Below are 15,683 nucleotides of genomic sequence, written 5' to 3' on the forward strand. Positions count from 1 at the left end.
GGGAGCCTACAGCAAATCACCAAACATGACAAAAATCAACAACAAATCCCACAACAGCAATAAAGTAAAATGGCTTCAAGGCAGACCAGTCGATAAAATGAACAAAATATTGTTCAAAATTACTGTTTTTTTACAGAAATCGGGGACAAACAGGCTTCTGGGATACTGTTGTTTACTGTTATTTACTCTTTGATAAGAGAGTATGAGCCCTGAGGTGTCATAGTAGATTCAGCTGTGTGCATAAAGTTACTTATTGTACGATGTAACAATAATAATAAAGTTACTTATTGTACGATGTAACAATAATAATAATAATAATAAAGTTACTTATTGTACGATGTAACAATAATAATAATAAAGTTACATATTGTACAAGAACATTTTGAGGGCATCTGGCCAGGAGTTTCTCTCAAAGGTTAAACTGAGGCAGGAACCTTGAAAACTCCCCACCCACAGAGCAGAAGGCAGGAGGAGAGGAGAGAAGAGGAGAGGGGAGGAGAGGGAGAAGAGGAGAGGGAGGAGAGGGGAGGAGAGGGAGGAGAGGAGAGGGAGGAGAGGCCAGAGTGTTTCTCTCACGGGCCTTGCCTCGCCGCACAGTGAGGCCTCCTGCTCCTCCTGCTCCTCCTCCTCCTCCTCCTGCTCCTCCTCCTGCTTTGCTGCCTCTCACAGCCTTGCAGGCCCTGACTGACTAAAAATACCCTCAGCCCTCAGCGCTCAGGAAACACCCTCCTCCTCCTCCTGCTCCTCCTCCTCCTCTCTTTCCCTCCTCCTACTCTCTTTCCCTCCTCCTCTTCCTCTCTTTCCCTCCTCCCCGGGTTGTTGTTGCTCTACCCTTCTGCCATTGCGTGATCGCTCCCTGACCACCTGCTGTGTGTGCACAAACATGAACATACACGTGCGCACACACACACACACACACACATAAACACACACACGTATGCTCACACAGCATGACCTGCCGAAAAATATGGCATACCCCTTGGATGAGCACAGTGCACATGCAATATGCATACTATGTGTACACACACACACACACACACACACACACACACACACACACACACACACACACACACACACACACACACACACACACCCTCACACTTAACATGTATATCTAATGGAAGTAAAGAAACATTAACCCACAATGTCACATAAACTGAATTGTGTGCTCTGTGAGAGAATCAAATCTGTGGGCACATTATAGAGTGAAAGCGATTCCTATAAATATCATACTCAGTGTGTGTGTGTGTGTGTGTGTGTGTGTGTGTGTGCTTGTGTGTGCGTGTGTGCATGAGTGTTTGCATCCGTCTCATGGGGAAATAAGCAATGTAGCTTTTGAAGCGGAAGTTTTAAACTGTAGAGAAATATTTTATCAGGTTCAGTATACTTCAAGGCCACACAATTTGTAATCAAATGAATGTGGATGTGTGTGTAACATAGTGTGACACTGAACACATGTTACTGTTGTACACAATGCACGTGACACTCAAACACACACACGCACACACACACACACACACACACACACACACACACACACACACACACACACACACACACACACACCACTGCAGTGAAAGGTGGGGTCTTTGAAACAGGCTAAGGCCTAAGGTTAAGACAGGAATGCCTTTAATTTCACACACTGCCTATTACCCCTCGGTGTGCACAGAAAAGACATGCAGACGGCGGGGGAGATGTAAAGACCGGGTTGCCACGGCGAAAAGTGTTCCATTTCAGGTGGTCAAGGTTGCAGTTCCTCCAGCAACGCCCACCGAGTGGGTGGAGGGAAAAATGTGAAAAAAATAATATGTGCATGCCGGATATGAAAGGGTCAGGGGGCCATCTTCATGCCTGAACACACACACACACACACACACACACACAGAGATGTGGGCATGACTCTGCATGCAGCTACGGTGAAGACTAGAATACCAGAACTAATCAGAAGGCATCTAATGCTTGGCTTCCATTACGGGAACACATACACATACACACACACACACACACACACACACACACACACACACACACACATCTAATGCTTGGCTTCCATTACGGGAACACATACACATACACACACACACACACACACATCTAATGCTTGGCTTCCATTACGGGAAGGACCTCTAAGTTACAGACGGGGAGGAGAGAGGAGAGAGACTGGAAGGCAGAGTGTTGGGAGTGTTCTTACTGTAAAGATATTTTCAGAAATCCATACATTTGCTTCTCAAACCACCAGCAACCCCCCCCCCCTCCCCCCTCCCCAAGGCCTTCATCCCCCCTCCCTTCATGCCCCCTCCCTTCATGCCCCCTCCCAGTCCAAAGCATCCCCACAACAATGCTGCATGTTGCAATCTATCCGTCGGCACGCAGCCTGCAATCCGTCCACCAGTGCAACCCTACACTCAAAGGCCTCTCCTCTCCATCCTGTGCCAGTGGCTTCTGCACACACACATGCCCACACACACACACACACACACACACACACACACACACACACACACACACACACACACACACACACACACACACACACACACACACACACACACAAACACACACACGCCCACAAAGGCACATGGCCACAGCTGTCGTGTGGGAACAGTTGGGGCCAGGAGAGACAAATGATCGCCGTCGAGTGCCCGAGACTACCATCACCCCCCCACCCCCAACCCCACCCCCAACCCCACCGCCACTACCAACATGTCCATTTCTGAAAAATGGCCCCACCTTCTGAAGAGGTTTGGTTTACATTTACGCTCCAACCAAGTGACCACAAACCGCTGGCGGTGGAATTTAATCTAGGAGTGTAAGTACATGCATGCAACATGGCTATCTGCTCTGACTACCAGCAAGAGAAACCTCAGAGATCAAAGCCCCCCCACCCAGAGTCTTCAGAAGTCGTGTCTAGAAGGGGATAAAGCATCAGAACCCAGAGGAAATCTGTCCCAGACTGTCGGCCAAACCACCAGGGCGCGGAGGAAACTACAGATCCAGTATACTAACCCTACTAACCATGGCAGCTGTTCTGTTTAACTCACTGTCCAATGGATCTGCATGCTTGTGTCAACTTAGCTTCAATCTTACTTAAATTATACTAAGCATACTTAAAGCAACACTATGCAATAATCTTGCAACAAGCAACTACTTTTGGTATCATCTTCAAAATGAGTCTTGATGGAATATGGTCATGTGAAGGACAGATAAACACATAATCTGTCGTTCCCACTAGCCAAGCAGGCTATGCACTATGTAGTTCTGTGGTCAGGGTAGGAACACCCTATTTCAATTCAGAAAAGCCTTCACAGCATGACATCTCCAACAACATTGCCAAAAAAAAATGCCAGTTAGCATGTTAGTTTGGCCGCTATTTTTAGACCGAAACTCCATAATGTTTCTTTTAAAGACCAAAAAGTATAACCTTTTTTTAATCTTAGTCTGCCTTAACTGACTACATGAACAAATGACAATCCAATGCCAGGGTGGCACAGAGGAACCAAGCAGAGTCTAGACCTCCGTTCATCTCACTAGGAGAACATCCGGCTTCCGAGGAACAAGAGAAGGATCGTGGGCATGATTATTCTTCTTCTTCTTCTTCCTGGTTCTTACCTGGCCAGAGCTGAAGGAGGTAGTGCAGGACCTCGATGTGCTTCTTGAAGTGCAGGGCGCTGGCCAGCTCCTCCGAGTCGATGAAGACCCGGTTGCTGTGGCACGAGGCGTCCTGCCGCTGGCTCAGCAGCACCGGCCCGAAGCACACGGCCAGGTTCTGGCACGTCATCTTGTTGACCTCGTGGTGCGAGGCCACCAGCTTCAGGTGATTCAGAAGCTTCTGCAGTGTCACCTGACCAAAGGAGTGGGAAACAGGAAACAGGCATGAGGTCACAGGAACGCGAAAGACGACCTCACAACAGGCATGAGATCACAGGAACGCGAAAGACGACCCCTCTCACAACAGATATATTTGTATCCTGGCTATCATTAGTTGCTATTAATTCCTAGTTGTGTCCTACATATCTTTGGTTGCGTGCTGCTGGTTCCTGGTAATTCAGCACCCATTTCTACAACATGGTGAAGGCAGGTGAGAGTTTTAGTGAGCCTTGGGGGGGGGGGGGGGGGGGGCATTGGCATTTCTACAATCTCTGCACATGCTGTCTGCATGCCTAAGGTACATGGTGAACCCACAGCCAATTATTCCAGCATCTCTCCCCTTTCAGTCGGAAGCCTCTCCTCTCCTCTCCTCTCCTCTCCTCCTCCCCCTCCTCTCCTCTCCTCCTCCCCCTCCTCTCCTGTCCTCTCCCCTCCTCTCCTCTCCTCTCCTCTCCCCCTCTCCTCCCCTCCCCTCCTCTCCTCCCCCCTCTCCTCTCCTCCCTTCCCCTCTCCTCCTCTCCTCTCCCTTCCTCTCCTCTCCTCTCCTCTCCCCACTCTCCCCCCTGTCCTGCAGAGTCAATGGCAGAGCTCCCGCCACTCATCCAATCCCACGATGCCTTGCAGCACAGAGCTAGCGCTACCACTGCCAAACAACAATGGGTTCGTGACGCCACATTCAAAGATGTGCCACACAGGCATCCTGAGGTTTCAGGTTGAATGACGGGGAGGATGACGGGGAGGATGACGGGGAGGATGAGGGGCTTGATTGGGAGAGACTTGGCCTCGCAACGCAAACTGAACAGACCTACTGGGGGATGAGCCTGTCTTCCGATTGGCCTAGAGCACGTCACCGGGGGCAACCCAGGGCTTGAGTGCCCCGTGCACAGGGAGATGGACTGTGCTCTGTGTCCGCTGATCAGACAGCTGCCTGGGAGCCAAGGCTAGGGCTGTTCAGAAGCAGGCCTCTCAATGAACCACGACTGCTTGCTGCCTAGCAAGGGGCTACAGCATTTCAGTAGTGAGTGTTTAGCAAAGTTAAACATCTGTGGTTTAATTGTAAGGTATATCCCCTTAGGTGTGTACACAATGGTGTAACTATGCCTATACGTGAGAACCCTTTATGTTGCCTGTATGTCACTCTTTCTCACTCGTTCTCTTTTAGGGGAGGGGAAGAGTAGATCACTTTTGTCAGATTGTTCCATGATTATTCTACACTGAGGCCGTTTCCCGATGTTCCCATCTGCAGCCCAGCAGCGGTGACGTACCTTCTCCACCTCTGGCAGGATGTCTAGGAGCCCGACGGTGTGCTCCGTGTCGGCCTGGTCGTTCTCACAGCCGCCGGCGCCGATCCGCAGCGGCCGCTTGGCCATGGATTCCAGGACAGCCTCATACAGCTGCTTAGTGATGAGGGGGTAAGGCAGCTCACGCAGATAGTCTTTAAGCACACCTGGAGAGAGAGGGGGAGAGAGAGAGAGGGTGAGAGAGAGAGAGAGAGAAAGAGAGAGAGAGAAAGAAAGAGAGAGAGAGAAAGAGAGAGATTAATACAGGTGTCAGGAAAACCCCCTGTTCGCTCACTTGTTCACCGATCACAACAGGAGCTTTAAGGATGACAGCCAGCGGCAGTAAACGTGTCATGAGGCGGCTACGCAAACACAAGACAGCTTCACACAAGAGGAGAGGACGGCTGGCGGTGCCTACAGGCCCCAGATCAGCGGAGCAGCATCTCTTTCATGCTCCTCAGACAGCTTAAATACCCAACAAATCACTTACAGTATAATCTTTATGGAAAGCTATTACTAACCCTAGAGCTTTCACCAAAGGTTCTCTCTCTCTCTCTCTCTCTCTCTCTCTCTCTCTCTCTCTCTCTCTCTCTCTCTCTCTCGTCTGCCTTCATGTTGGTCTCATTGTCTTTCCCTGGCCAGCTCTGTTGGCTGCCGCTGTGGGGCCTATTGTTGTGGCGACGGGGTTTTTTTTTAAAAATTTTATGGGTGCCTGGTGAGATGCCTGAGCGGAATTTGGCCCGGCATGGCGCGGGACGGGGAACTCTGAGAACGGCGGGGGCGGGGGGCGGGGGGCGGCAGGCGTTTAGTTTTGGGAGCGAGGGACAGCCTCTTTCACACCTGTGACGCTGGGCCTGTGCGAGTGCAGACAAAGAGTCAGCCAAATCTGAAACCCACACTATTTATTTCCACTAAGCCTCAGAAAAATCGCAAGCATGTTCTCCTTTTCAGGCAGCTAAAGGAGGGGCGGGTTTAGAGAAGAATAAGAAGAAGAAAAAAGACAAATAATTAACCAGAAAAAGAGAAGAGAAGAAAAAAAGAAAAGAAAGTTGGCAGAGAATCAGGTTTTTGAGCAAACTCTCTCTCTATTGTTTGTGGGTATAAATAGCATTCTGGGCTTTTCAGAGGGTGGCCAACCCTACCCCTACACCCCCCCCCCCCCCCCCCTCCAAGATAAGCCCTCAGCAACTCTGTGACAAGAGACTCCTTCAGCCTAAATGTCTGTCTGAGCTCCTCACACACATACAAAAACACACACACATACACACACACATACAAACACACATGAAGCTAAATTTACAGCCGGGCCACATGAAAGGGCGGGACACACAGCTGGAGAGCGGAGCGGAGAGCTTCTCAAAGCGACATTCAGCTTGTAAATAAAGTTCCAGATTAACTGGCCCCAAATAGGGCCTGCTAAAACTGGTCAAACGGTGACCTTTGACTTAGGAAGTGCATCCTTCACATGCTGAGAGACAGTATTTCAAGAAAGAGAAAAAAAAGAAAAGTATTTAATGATCATGAGGATATTTACTGGCATGGAAATACATACAAGGCTATGGTCTGTGCCTTAGTTTCTGCCTAGAGGACGAGGGAGGCCAAAAAACAGTGCTCTCCCCTTTTAATCGGGTGTACTGGCCTCACCAAAGAAAGTCATTAACTAAATGGTACTCTGTCTATTCCTAGAGCTCCCTGCGTCTCTCCGGCATAATAATCTCTTGGCTCCACAGCTCAGGTGGAGACGTGAGGAGAAGCGCAGATTGAGAATTAGGCTGGGATTAGGGCTGCTTTTCAGGAGAGGCATACTTTCAAAAAAGGGAACGAGAATGGAATGAAAGACAGCATGTCAGCAGGTCTTCAGCTCAGGGGTGGACCTCTCCCTTAATTAGCCGAGTATCCTCCTTTCTCTTCACATTCATTCACTGTACTAACTCAGAAACATCTGACTTGTACATCTATATAACGGTTTAATGAGTCCAATGTTGTGACTTGCATGAAATGAAACTTAAAGATCAAATGCAGACACCCCCCCCCCTCCCCAGCTGTGTCATGACACCGTCAAGAATGTTTTGTAAACAGCGTCACAATTTTCCTCATGTTACACGCTGTGTGAATTAAAAGCGCTTTCTCTTTTTCTTCATTCTTCAGTGCATTTACTGTGTGTGTGTGTGTGTGTGTGTGTGTGTGTGTGTGTGTGTGAGTGTGTGTGTCTGTGTGTGTGTGTGTGTGTCTATCCTGTGCCTGGTGCAGGTAGAGCCTGCTGTTTCTGTTGTTGTTCTCCTTCTCTCCCTCTTACTTCTCCTCTGGCCTCATTTTCTGCTCCAGCAGACTGAGGCTCTGGCAGAGACCCGCGGCGCAGCGCCACGCAAGACCCAACACGCCCCGGCACGCCGCTCGCTCCGCATTCCACCAACCAACCCGGGCTGCCTCCCCCAAAGGGGGCTCAAACACACACACACACACACACACACACACACACACACACACACACACACACACATACACAAATGCACAAACACACAAAGAAAAAAAAAACTCCAGAAAACGTCTCTGCTGTGTCAATTATCCACCCCCATCCACACATTGCCCTCTCACACACACACACACACACACACACACACACACACACACACACACACTCACACAATCACACATACACACATACACACTCACACTCACTCACACACACACACACACTATGGCAAGAGATTGCTGAGCAGTGGTCCTCTTGTGCCTCGTGAAGAGAGAGAGAGCTCCAGTGACAGGCTGAAGCGTCTCAGCGTTGTGGTCGTCAGGCCTCCATGAAAACATATGGGCAGAGAAACAGACCTGGGGGCAGGAGACGGGGGGGGGGGGGGGGCATATATTTACTCTCTCTGAGTGTGTTGATAGAGAACACACCAGCAGGGACTAGAAACAGTCAGGAACAGTCAGGAAGTGGCAGGCAGTTAGGGCGAGGGCAGGCGGTTGGTGAGACTGGTGGTTTTGGTGATGTACGATTGAGGTGGTGGTTTTTTTTTTTGGGAGACAAACAGTGCAGCTGTTCTCTTCTCTCTCTTTTCAAAATACCCGTGAGCCTCAGGAGAGATCATCGGGGACTTTCATGGGGTTTTGCTGAGGAGATGAAGCTCTTGATGGGAGAAAAAAAAACATGTAGTTCATGGTTTTTTCCACTGACGCTCTGCTTTCCTCTCCACAGCTGTGAAGTCTGTGTTTTTATGTGTACCTTCAAAGTCTGACGCCACATTTTGTATGCCAACGAAGGAGAAAAGAGGGAGGGCCATCAAATTCCATATCGGACGATCAAGTTTTGTAGCGTAGATCAGCAACTTTCAAGACGATGTATGGAAAAGAGCGTACATTTACAAAGAAAGACCTAACATTAAAGATGCAGTCCGTGGTTCGATTTCACAAAAGGTTGTTGATATTTGAGCTCAACAGCCAATCAAATTACACCCCTGACCTTCCGTGCTCCTGAAGCACCGTGTTGATTGGCTGGGATTGTTCATGTCTGAGCCACTATGGTTGTTTCCCATTTGCCGAGCCAGGACTGTGTACGAACACTAGAGAGACATGACTGTGTACGAACACACACACACACACACACACACACACACACACACACACACACACACACACACACACACACACACACACACACACACACACACACACACACACACACACACACACACACACACACACACACATGACTGTGTACAAACACTAGAGAGACAGGACTGTGTACGAACACTAGAGAGACATGACTGTGTACGAACACACACACACACACACACACACACACACACACACACGCACACACACACGTGACTGTGTACGAACACTAGAGAGACATGACTGTGTACGAACACTAGAGAGACATGACTGTGTACGAACACACACACACACACACACCCACACACACACACCACACACACACACATTACTGTGTACGAACACTAGAGAGACATGACTGTGTACGAACACCAAGGTTTCTTTGAGTGCAAACACTGAACGGTGTGGAGCGATTTTCTGAATTTAAACAAAACGTGTAATGGATTAGAATGGTGGCCTTGGCCTTAAACAAAGTGATTCCACCAGAAGTGCTGTGATCAAACAGGACACGAGGGTGAGGCCTATTGTCCAGTGAGGATCCAGTCAGCATGGGCGGAGAGTCACACGTAGACAATGAATGTATTCTCAAGTTAAAAATAAATGGATGCAATATAAACAGGAGTGTGAAATGATAACACACACATACACACCCTCAATGACTCCCATCTTTGCCACTTTGAACACGCACACACACACACATTTACACACACAGACAGACAGACAGACAGACAGACAGACAGACAGACAGACAGACACTCTCACACACACACACACACACACACACACTCTCTCTCTCACACACACACACACACACACACACACACACAGACAGACAGACAGACAGACAGACACTCTCTCACACACACACAGCCTGGTGTATGTGTGTGTGTGTGTGTGTGTGTGTGTGTGTGTGTGTGTGTGTGTGTGTGTGTGTGTGTGTGTGTGTGTGTGTGTGTGTGTGTGTGAAGTGGCTGGCAGTGAGGCGAGAGCTGAGCTGTAGCCCCTCAGTGGAAGTAAATCATTAGCCGCCTATGACTCAGCGCCTGTTTGCTCTGGTTGACGAGTACCTTAACCCCTATTATCCTCACACACACACACACACACACACACGTATGTAGGCAAACACACTCGCAAAGCTCTCTCATAAAGGCAAGGTCAGGGTGGGACAGGTGGTCGTTCACACAGGTGCTGTTGGTGTTTTCACAACATGTCCAGTATGTTACACCCATGAGTACACACATGCAAACATATATATGCACACACACACACACACACACACACACACACACACACACACACACACACACACACACACACACACACACACACACACACACACACACACACACACACACACACACACACACACACACACACACAAACAAGCTGACAAACTTTACTACAACATATGTAGAACAACATGACATAACTGTCACCGAGATGTGTGAGTCCTTCACATGCTGACCACTACCCAAAGGAGGGAGAACATACAAACACTGTAGTTTTAAACACTGTAGTTTCAAACCTGACACACAAGCACAGAGGGCAAAATGTCCTACGAATCCCATGATGCTAAAAAACATACCATCTTCTTCCACTTATTCTCCTAGCTTTGTAAACCTGTGGAGCTCCTCACACTGAAGCCTGACGTGTCACTGAAGGGGACTCACGGGCTAACAGAGCTAGCTGAGCTAGCGGAGCTCAGGCAGTCACCAGGGGAGGGGGGCAGTCACCAGGGGAGGGGGGCAGGGGCCGAGGGGTGCAGGGGCCTTACGCTGCTGCTGCGCCCCCGACACCCACACACAGCCCCGGCCCAATTTTTACACACACACACACACACACACACACACACACACACACACACACGGCCCCGGGCCCTCTTTGTGTCCGGGGCGCCTCCTGGCCAGCCCAGAGTTCAGTTAATCCCCCATGCGTGAGCCAAATACCATCTGTGTTTGTTCGCCAACAAAGGGGGCACTTGTTAATGACTTTCCGTGTCTTTACAGGGCAAGGGTGGCTGGGAGGGTGGGGTACAGGCTGACTCAGTGGAGGGGGGAAGAAATAGAGAGAGAGAGAGAGAGAGAGAGAGAGGGAGGGAGGGAGGGAGGGAGAGAGAGAGAGAGAGAGAGAGAGAGAGAGCAGGATGTGGAATCAGCAAATGTAGCCGCAAGCTAATGACCCAGGCTAAACCCCTCCCAACCAACTAGCTGACTCTCAACACCTTCCTTGTGAAAATATTCCTTTCCCAGAATAGAGTAGGGGGCAGAGAGAGAGAGAGAGAGAGAGAGAGAGAGAGAGAGGTGAAGAGAGTGAGAGAGGTGAAGAGAGAGAGAGAGAGAGGGAAGAGAGAGAGAAAGAGAGAGAGAGAGGTGAAGAGAGTGAAGGAGGGAAAAAAAGATAGCGAGGAGGGAAAAAGAATTAGAATGAGAGATGAAGAGAGAGAAAAGAGTGAGAGATAGAGAGAGAGAGATGGAGAAAGAGAAGAAAGCGTTCATTTTGAAGGGAGCGCTGAGGCTGCATGATGGGTCTCTGGGTTCTACTGGGTTTCTGGGTTCTACTGGGTCTCTGGGTTCTCCAGCACTCTTTCTGCTAGGCCCAGACTGAGCAGAGGAAAGAAATAAGGACGGGTCGGAACCGACCCACTTCAGCACTCATCCCCCCCCCCGGCCAACATAACGCAAGAATCCACCAGTCCTCAGTCCTCCAGTGCCTTCCTCTGTGTCGACCAACACCAAGGAGTACTAATGCTGTATTTGATTAACACACAGGAGTATTAATGCTGTTATAATAGATTAACACACAGGAGTATTAATGCTGTATTTGATTAACACACAGGAGTCACACACACACACACACACACACACACACAGGAGTATTAATGCTGTATTTGATGATTAACACACAGCTGTGTAATAATGCTGTATTTGATTAACACACAGGAGTCACACACACACACACACACACACACACACACACACACACAGGAGTATTAATGCTGTATTTGATTAACACACAGGAGTATTAATGCTGTATTTGATTAACACACAGGAGTACTGATGCTGTATTTGATTATTAACACAAAGGAGTCACACACACACACACACACACACACCAAGGAGTATTAATGCTGTATTTCATTAACACACAGGAGTCACACACACACACACACACACACACAGGAGTATTAATGCTGTATTTGATTAACACACAGGAGTCACACACACACACAGGAGTACTGATGCTGTATTTGATTAACACAAAGGAGTATTAATGCTGTATTTGATTAACACACAGGAGTCAGTCACACACACACACACACACACACACACACACACACACACACACACACACACACAGAGGAGTATTTAATGCTATATTTGATGATTAACACACAGGAGTACTGATGCTGTATTTGATTAACACACAGGAGTATTAATGCTGTATTTGATTAACACACAGGAGTCACACACACACACACAAAGTTATAATAGATTACCACAAAGGAGTACTAATGCTGTATTTGATGTTGCTGATGTTTTAGGGGCCAAACGTTACTAGAAGGAGCAAGTCCCAAAAGCAGATGGGCCCTGTGTGTGTGTGTGTGTGTGTGTGTGTGTGTGTGTGTGTGACTTTCGCTAGGTGGGAAGAGACGTGGTTGCCTTACAGAGTGTCAGCCCCCTCCAACTCTCCATCTGTGCTTCTCTCCCTGTCACGCTGAGCTTCAGGCAGTACACACACACACGCACACACACACACACACACACACACACACACACACACACACACAGACACAGACACATACCCATGCACACACACACACATACCCATGCACACATTCTCTCTTTCTCTCACACACACTCACATACTCATACACATGCATAATCACACACACGCACACACACACACACACACACACACACACACACACACACACACACACACTCACTACCAGCATGCCACTTAGCCTCACATGGCCTACATTCACCACAGGACAGAAAGACTTTTTTAGGACTGTGTAATAGCAAGAGAACTAGTTCAGAACAATCCAGAGAATGCTAGATATGATAGTGAGAGAGGGAGGGAGGGAGGGAGGGAGGGAGGGAAGGAGAGAGGAAGGGAGGGAGGGAGGGAAGGAGAGAGGGAGAGGGAAGGAGAGAGGGAGAGAGGGAAGGAGAGAGAGGGAGAGAGGGAGAGAGGGAGGGAGGGAGAGAGGGAGAGAGGGAGGGAAGGAGGGAGAGAGGGAAGGAGAGAGGAAGGGAGAGAGGGAAGGAGAGAGGAAGGGAGAGGGAGGGAGGGAGGGAGGGAGTGTGTGAGATGGAGTAACCACAGTGTTACTTAGCAGGTGACTGAATTAGAGTAAGGACCCAGGTCAGCACACAGAGAACATTAAACTCATTACTGCTTCCAGACATGATAATACACACACACACACACACACACACTCATGTCTCTCCCTGTTTCACACACACACACACACACTCATGTCTCTCCCTGTTTCACACACACACACACACACACACACACACACACACACACACACACACACACACACACACACACACACACACACACCTTACAGTATGTTTCCACAAGGCCACCTGATATTGCTCAAGCACACTCTGAATTTGGCGCCAAGTCTCACATGGACTTTGGGCCTCCATTTAGATAAGCGTCCGATAAATCTGTCTGCTTGGTTCATTTTCTGGTGCTGACAGCTTGCTGATCAAAGTCAGAGTCTTTCTTCATAGTGACACCGTCATCCAGCCCAGAAAAGAGAAGGAGGAGGAGGAGGAGGAGGAGGAGGAGGAGCAGGAGCAGGAGGAGGAGGAGGAGGAGAGACAGCGGAGAGTGAAAAGGGCACACATGGCACGTTTGGCAAACTGTGACTTATTTGGCCGGGGGTTGATCCCTCTCACTACCTCTGCTTTTCAAATTAGCCATGTGACAGACAGGGCCTTTTAGCTCATCTGCCCCCCCCCACCCCCACCCCCTCTACACACACACACACACACACACACACACACCCAAAACTGAGATTGTGTTTGTTTCTTTCCCTCTACACACTGGCCCCATTCTCCACCCACCCCTTACAGCTACACCAAACCCCCCCCCCCCCCCCCCCGTCCATGCTTGTGTTTGCTACTTTGCCTATACACACACACACACACACACTCTAACCCTATACACACACACACTAACCCTATACACACACTGACCCGTCCCTCCCCGCCCCTGTCACTGCACCACCAAAAACCATTCCACCCTCCACCCCCCAACACCCCCCCTGGCCCTCTGGCCTCTCTCTCTTTCTCTCTCCTCACCCCCCTCCCTCCCTCTCTCCCTCCCTCCCTCCCTCCTCCTCCCTACTCCTCCCTCACTCGTCCCAGTCCATCCTCAATGCCCACACGCTTGGCGGAGCAGATTGCGACGGCATGCAAAAACCAACAGTCCTCTCCGCCCGCCCGCCCGCCCGCCCGCCTCTCCCCGCGGTTCAATCCCGGCGCGCTCGCCTGTTCACAGCGCTCTTCAGCCTGACATGCAAACTCATCCGGATCAAAGCAGCCATGATACCAGACTGGCACTGTGGGCCTCCTCCCAAAACCAACACAGGGCCTCGGACACTCTCCACTCTCTCTCCTCTCCTCTCCTCTCTCTCTCCTCTCTCCACTCTCTCCTCTCCTCTCTATCCTCTCCACTCTCCTGGGCTGCAGTAGGGCACAGGGAGAAGAGGAGAGGAGGGAGAGAAAAGGAGAAAGAGAGAGAGAAGGGGGTGGGTAGAGAGAGAGAAAGAGAGTGGGACAGAGCATACACGGAACTTCCTATTATTTAGTTTTGCTTCCTTCATCCCTTGCTCCCTTTCTCTTTCTGTCCCTCTCTCTGTCCCTCTCTCTGTCCCTCTCTCTCTCCCTCTCTCTCTCCCTCTCTCTCTCCCTCTCTCTCTCTCTCTCTCTGATGGGGTAAGCTGGTGGATCATGGTTGTCTTTGTCCTCCCCGCTGATTTGGCCGCCTGGTGCGTCAGCGAGGGGGGTGGGGGTGGGGGTGGGGGTGGGGGAGGGGGTGGGGTTCTGCCTGCGCTGCACCGACGGGCGTCTGCATCACCTGCACCTGTCCAAGCAGACGCAGGGAGAGGGGGAGGAGGGAGGGGGGGAGGGAGGGAGGGGGCCGCTGTAAAGTGACGATGACATACGACTGAAAACACTCCACTCCACTCCACTCTCTCTGAGCCCTGACCCTGTCTGGTATGCCCCCCCCCCCCCACACACACACTGCCGATAAAAATCAGTGCACTTTGGCCCGAGCGAAAGAATAACACGCCAGGGTAATGGGCCTGAGGATTCTCTTTCTCTCACACGTTCCTGTGCACTCTCTCTCCCTCTCACCCCCTCTCTTTCTCTCTTTCTCCTTCCCTCTCTCCTCTCCTCCTCTTGAGAGGTGAGCTGCACTCAGGTGGCCTGGAGGGTTCAAAGGGCAGCTGAGGGTGGGATGGGGGGGGGGCAGGATGTTTGCGTGTCTGAACCTGGTGGAAAAGGCTGACCCACATCCAAACCCAACTCGACCCAACACTGCTGTGTGTGTGTGTGTGTGTGTGTGTGTGTGTGTGTGTGTGTGTGTGTGTGTGTGTGTGTGTGTGTGTGTGAGCAAATGATGTTGTATGTGTGTGTGTGTGTGTGGGGTTGAGAGAGAGAACACTCGTCCCCTCCAGCCATGACAGAGATTCACTGCAGACTGGTAGTGCTCTCTATGCCTCGCTCCAGAGGATGACCTCGCTCCACACAAAGCCACACATTAACCGCCATCAATGACCCCGGGTGAGGAAGAAGAGTGACGCAGAGAGAAGCAGAACGGACAGACACTGAAAGGAGCTGAGAAAGAGGGGCTGCAGGCGCGTCACTCACGTCACATTCAGGTCACCGGGCG

At 50.1% G+C, this 15,683-nt stretch overlaps 1 protein-coding gene across 1 annotated transcript in view; it reads right to left on the minus strand.

The window, feature by feature from the left end:
- Positions 1–15,683, minus strand: part of syde2 (synapse defective 1, Rho GTPase, homolog 2 (C. elegans)) — a 44,419-nt gene that overhangs the window by 2,232 nt on the left and 26,504 nt on the right. Inside the window, exons 5-6 of the mRNA XM_031574871.2 lie at positions 5,136–5,317; positions 3,613–3,844 (exon numbers count right to left, since the gene is read on the minus strand). Coding sequence (XP_031430731.1) covers positions 3,613–3,844; positions 5,136–5,317 — 414 coding nt within the window. The remainder of the gene's footprint in view (positions 1–3,612; positions 3,845–5,135; positions 5,318–15,683) is intronic.

Source organism: Clupea harengus, chromosome 10, assembly GCF_900700415.2.
Source record: "Clupea harengus chromosome 10, Ch_v2.0.2, whole genome shotgun sequence".
Classification (NCBI taxonomy): Eukaryota; Metazoa; Chordata; class Actinopteri; order Clupeiformes; family Clupeidae; genus Clupea; species Clupea harengus.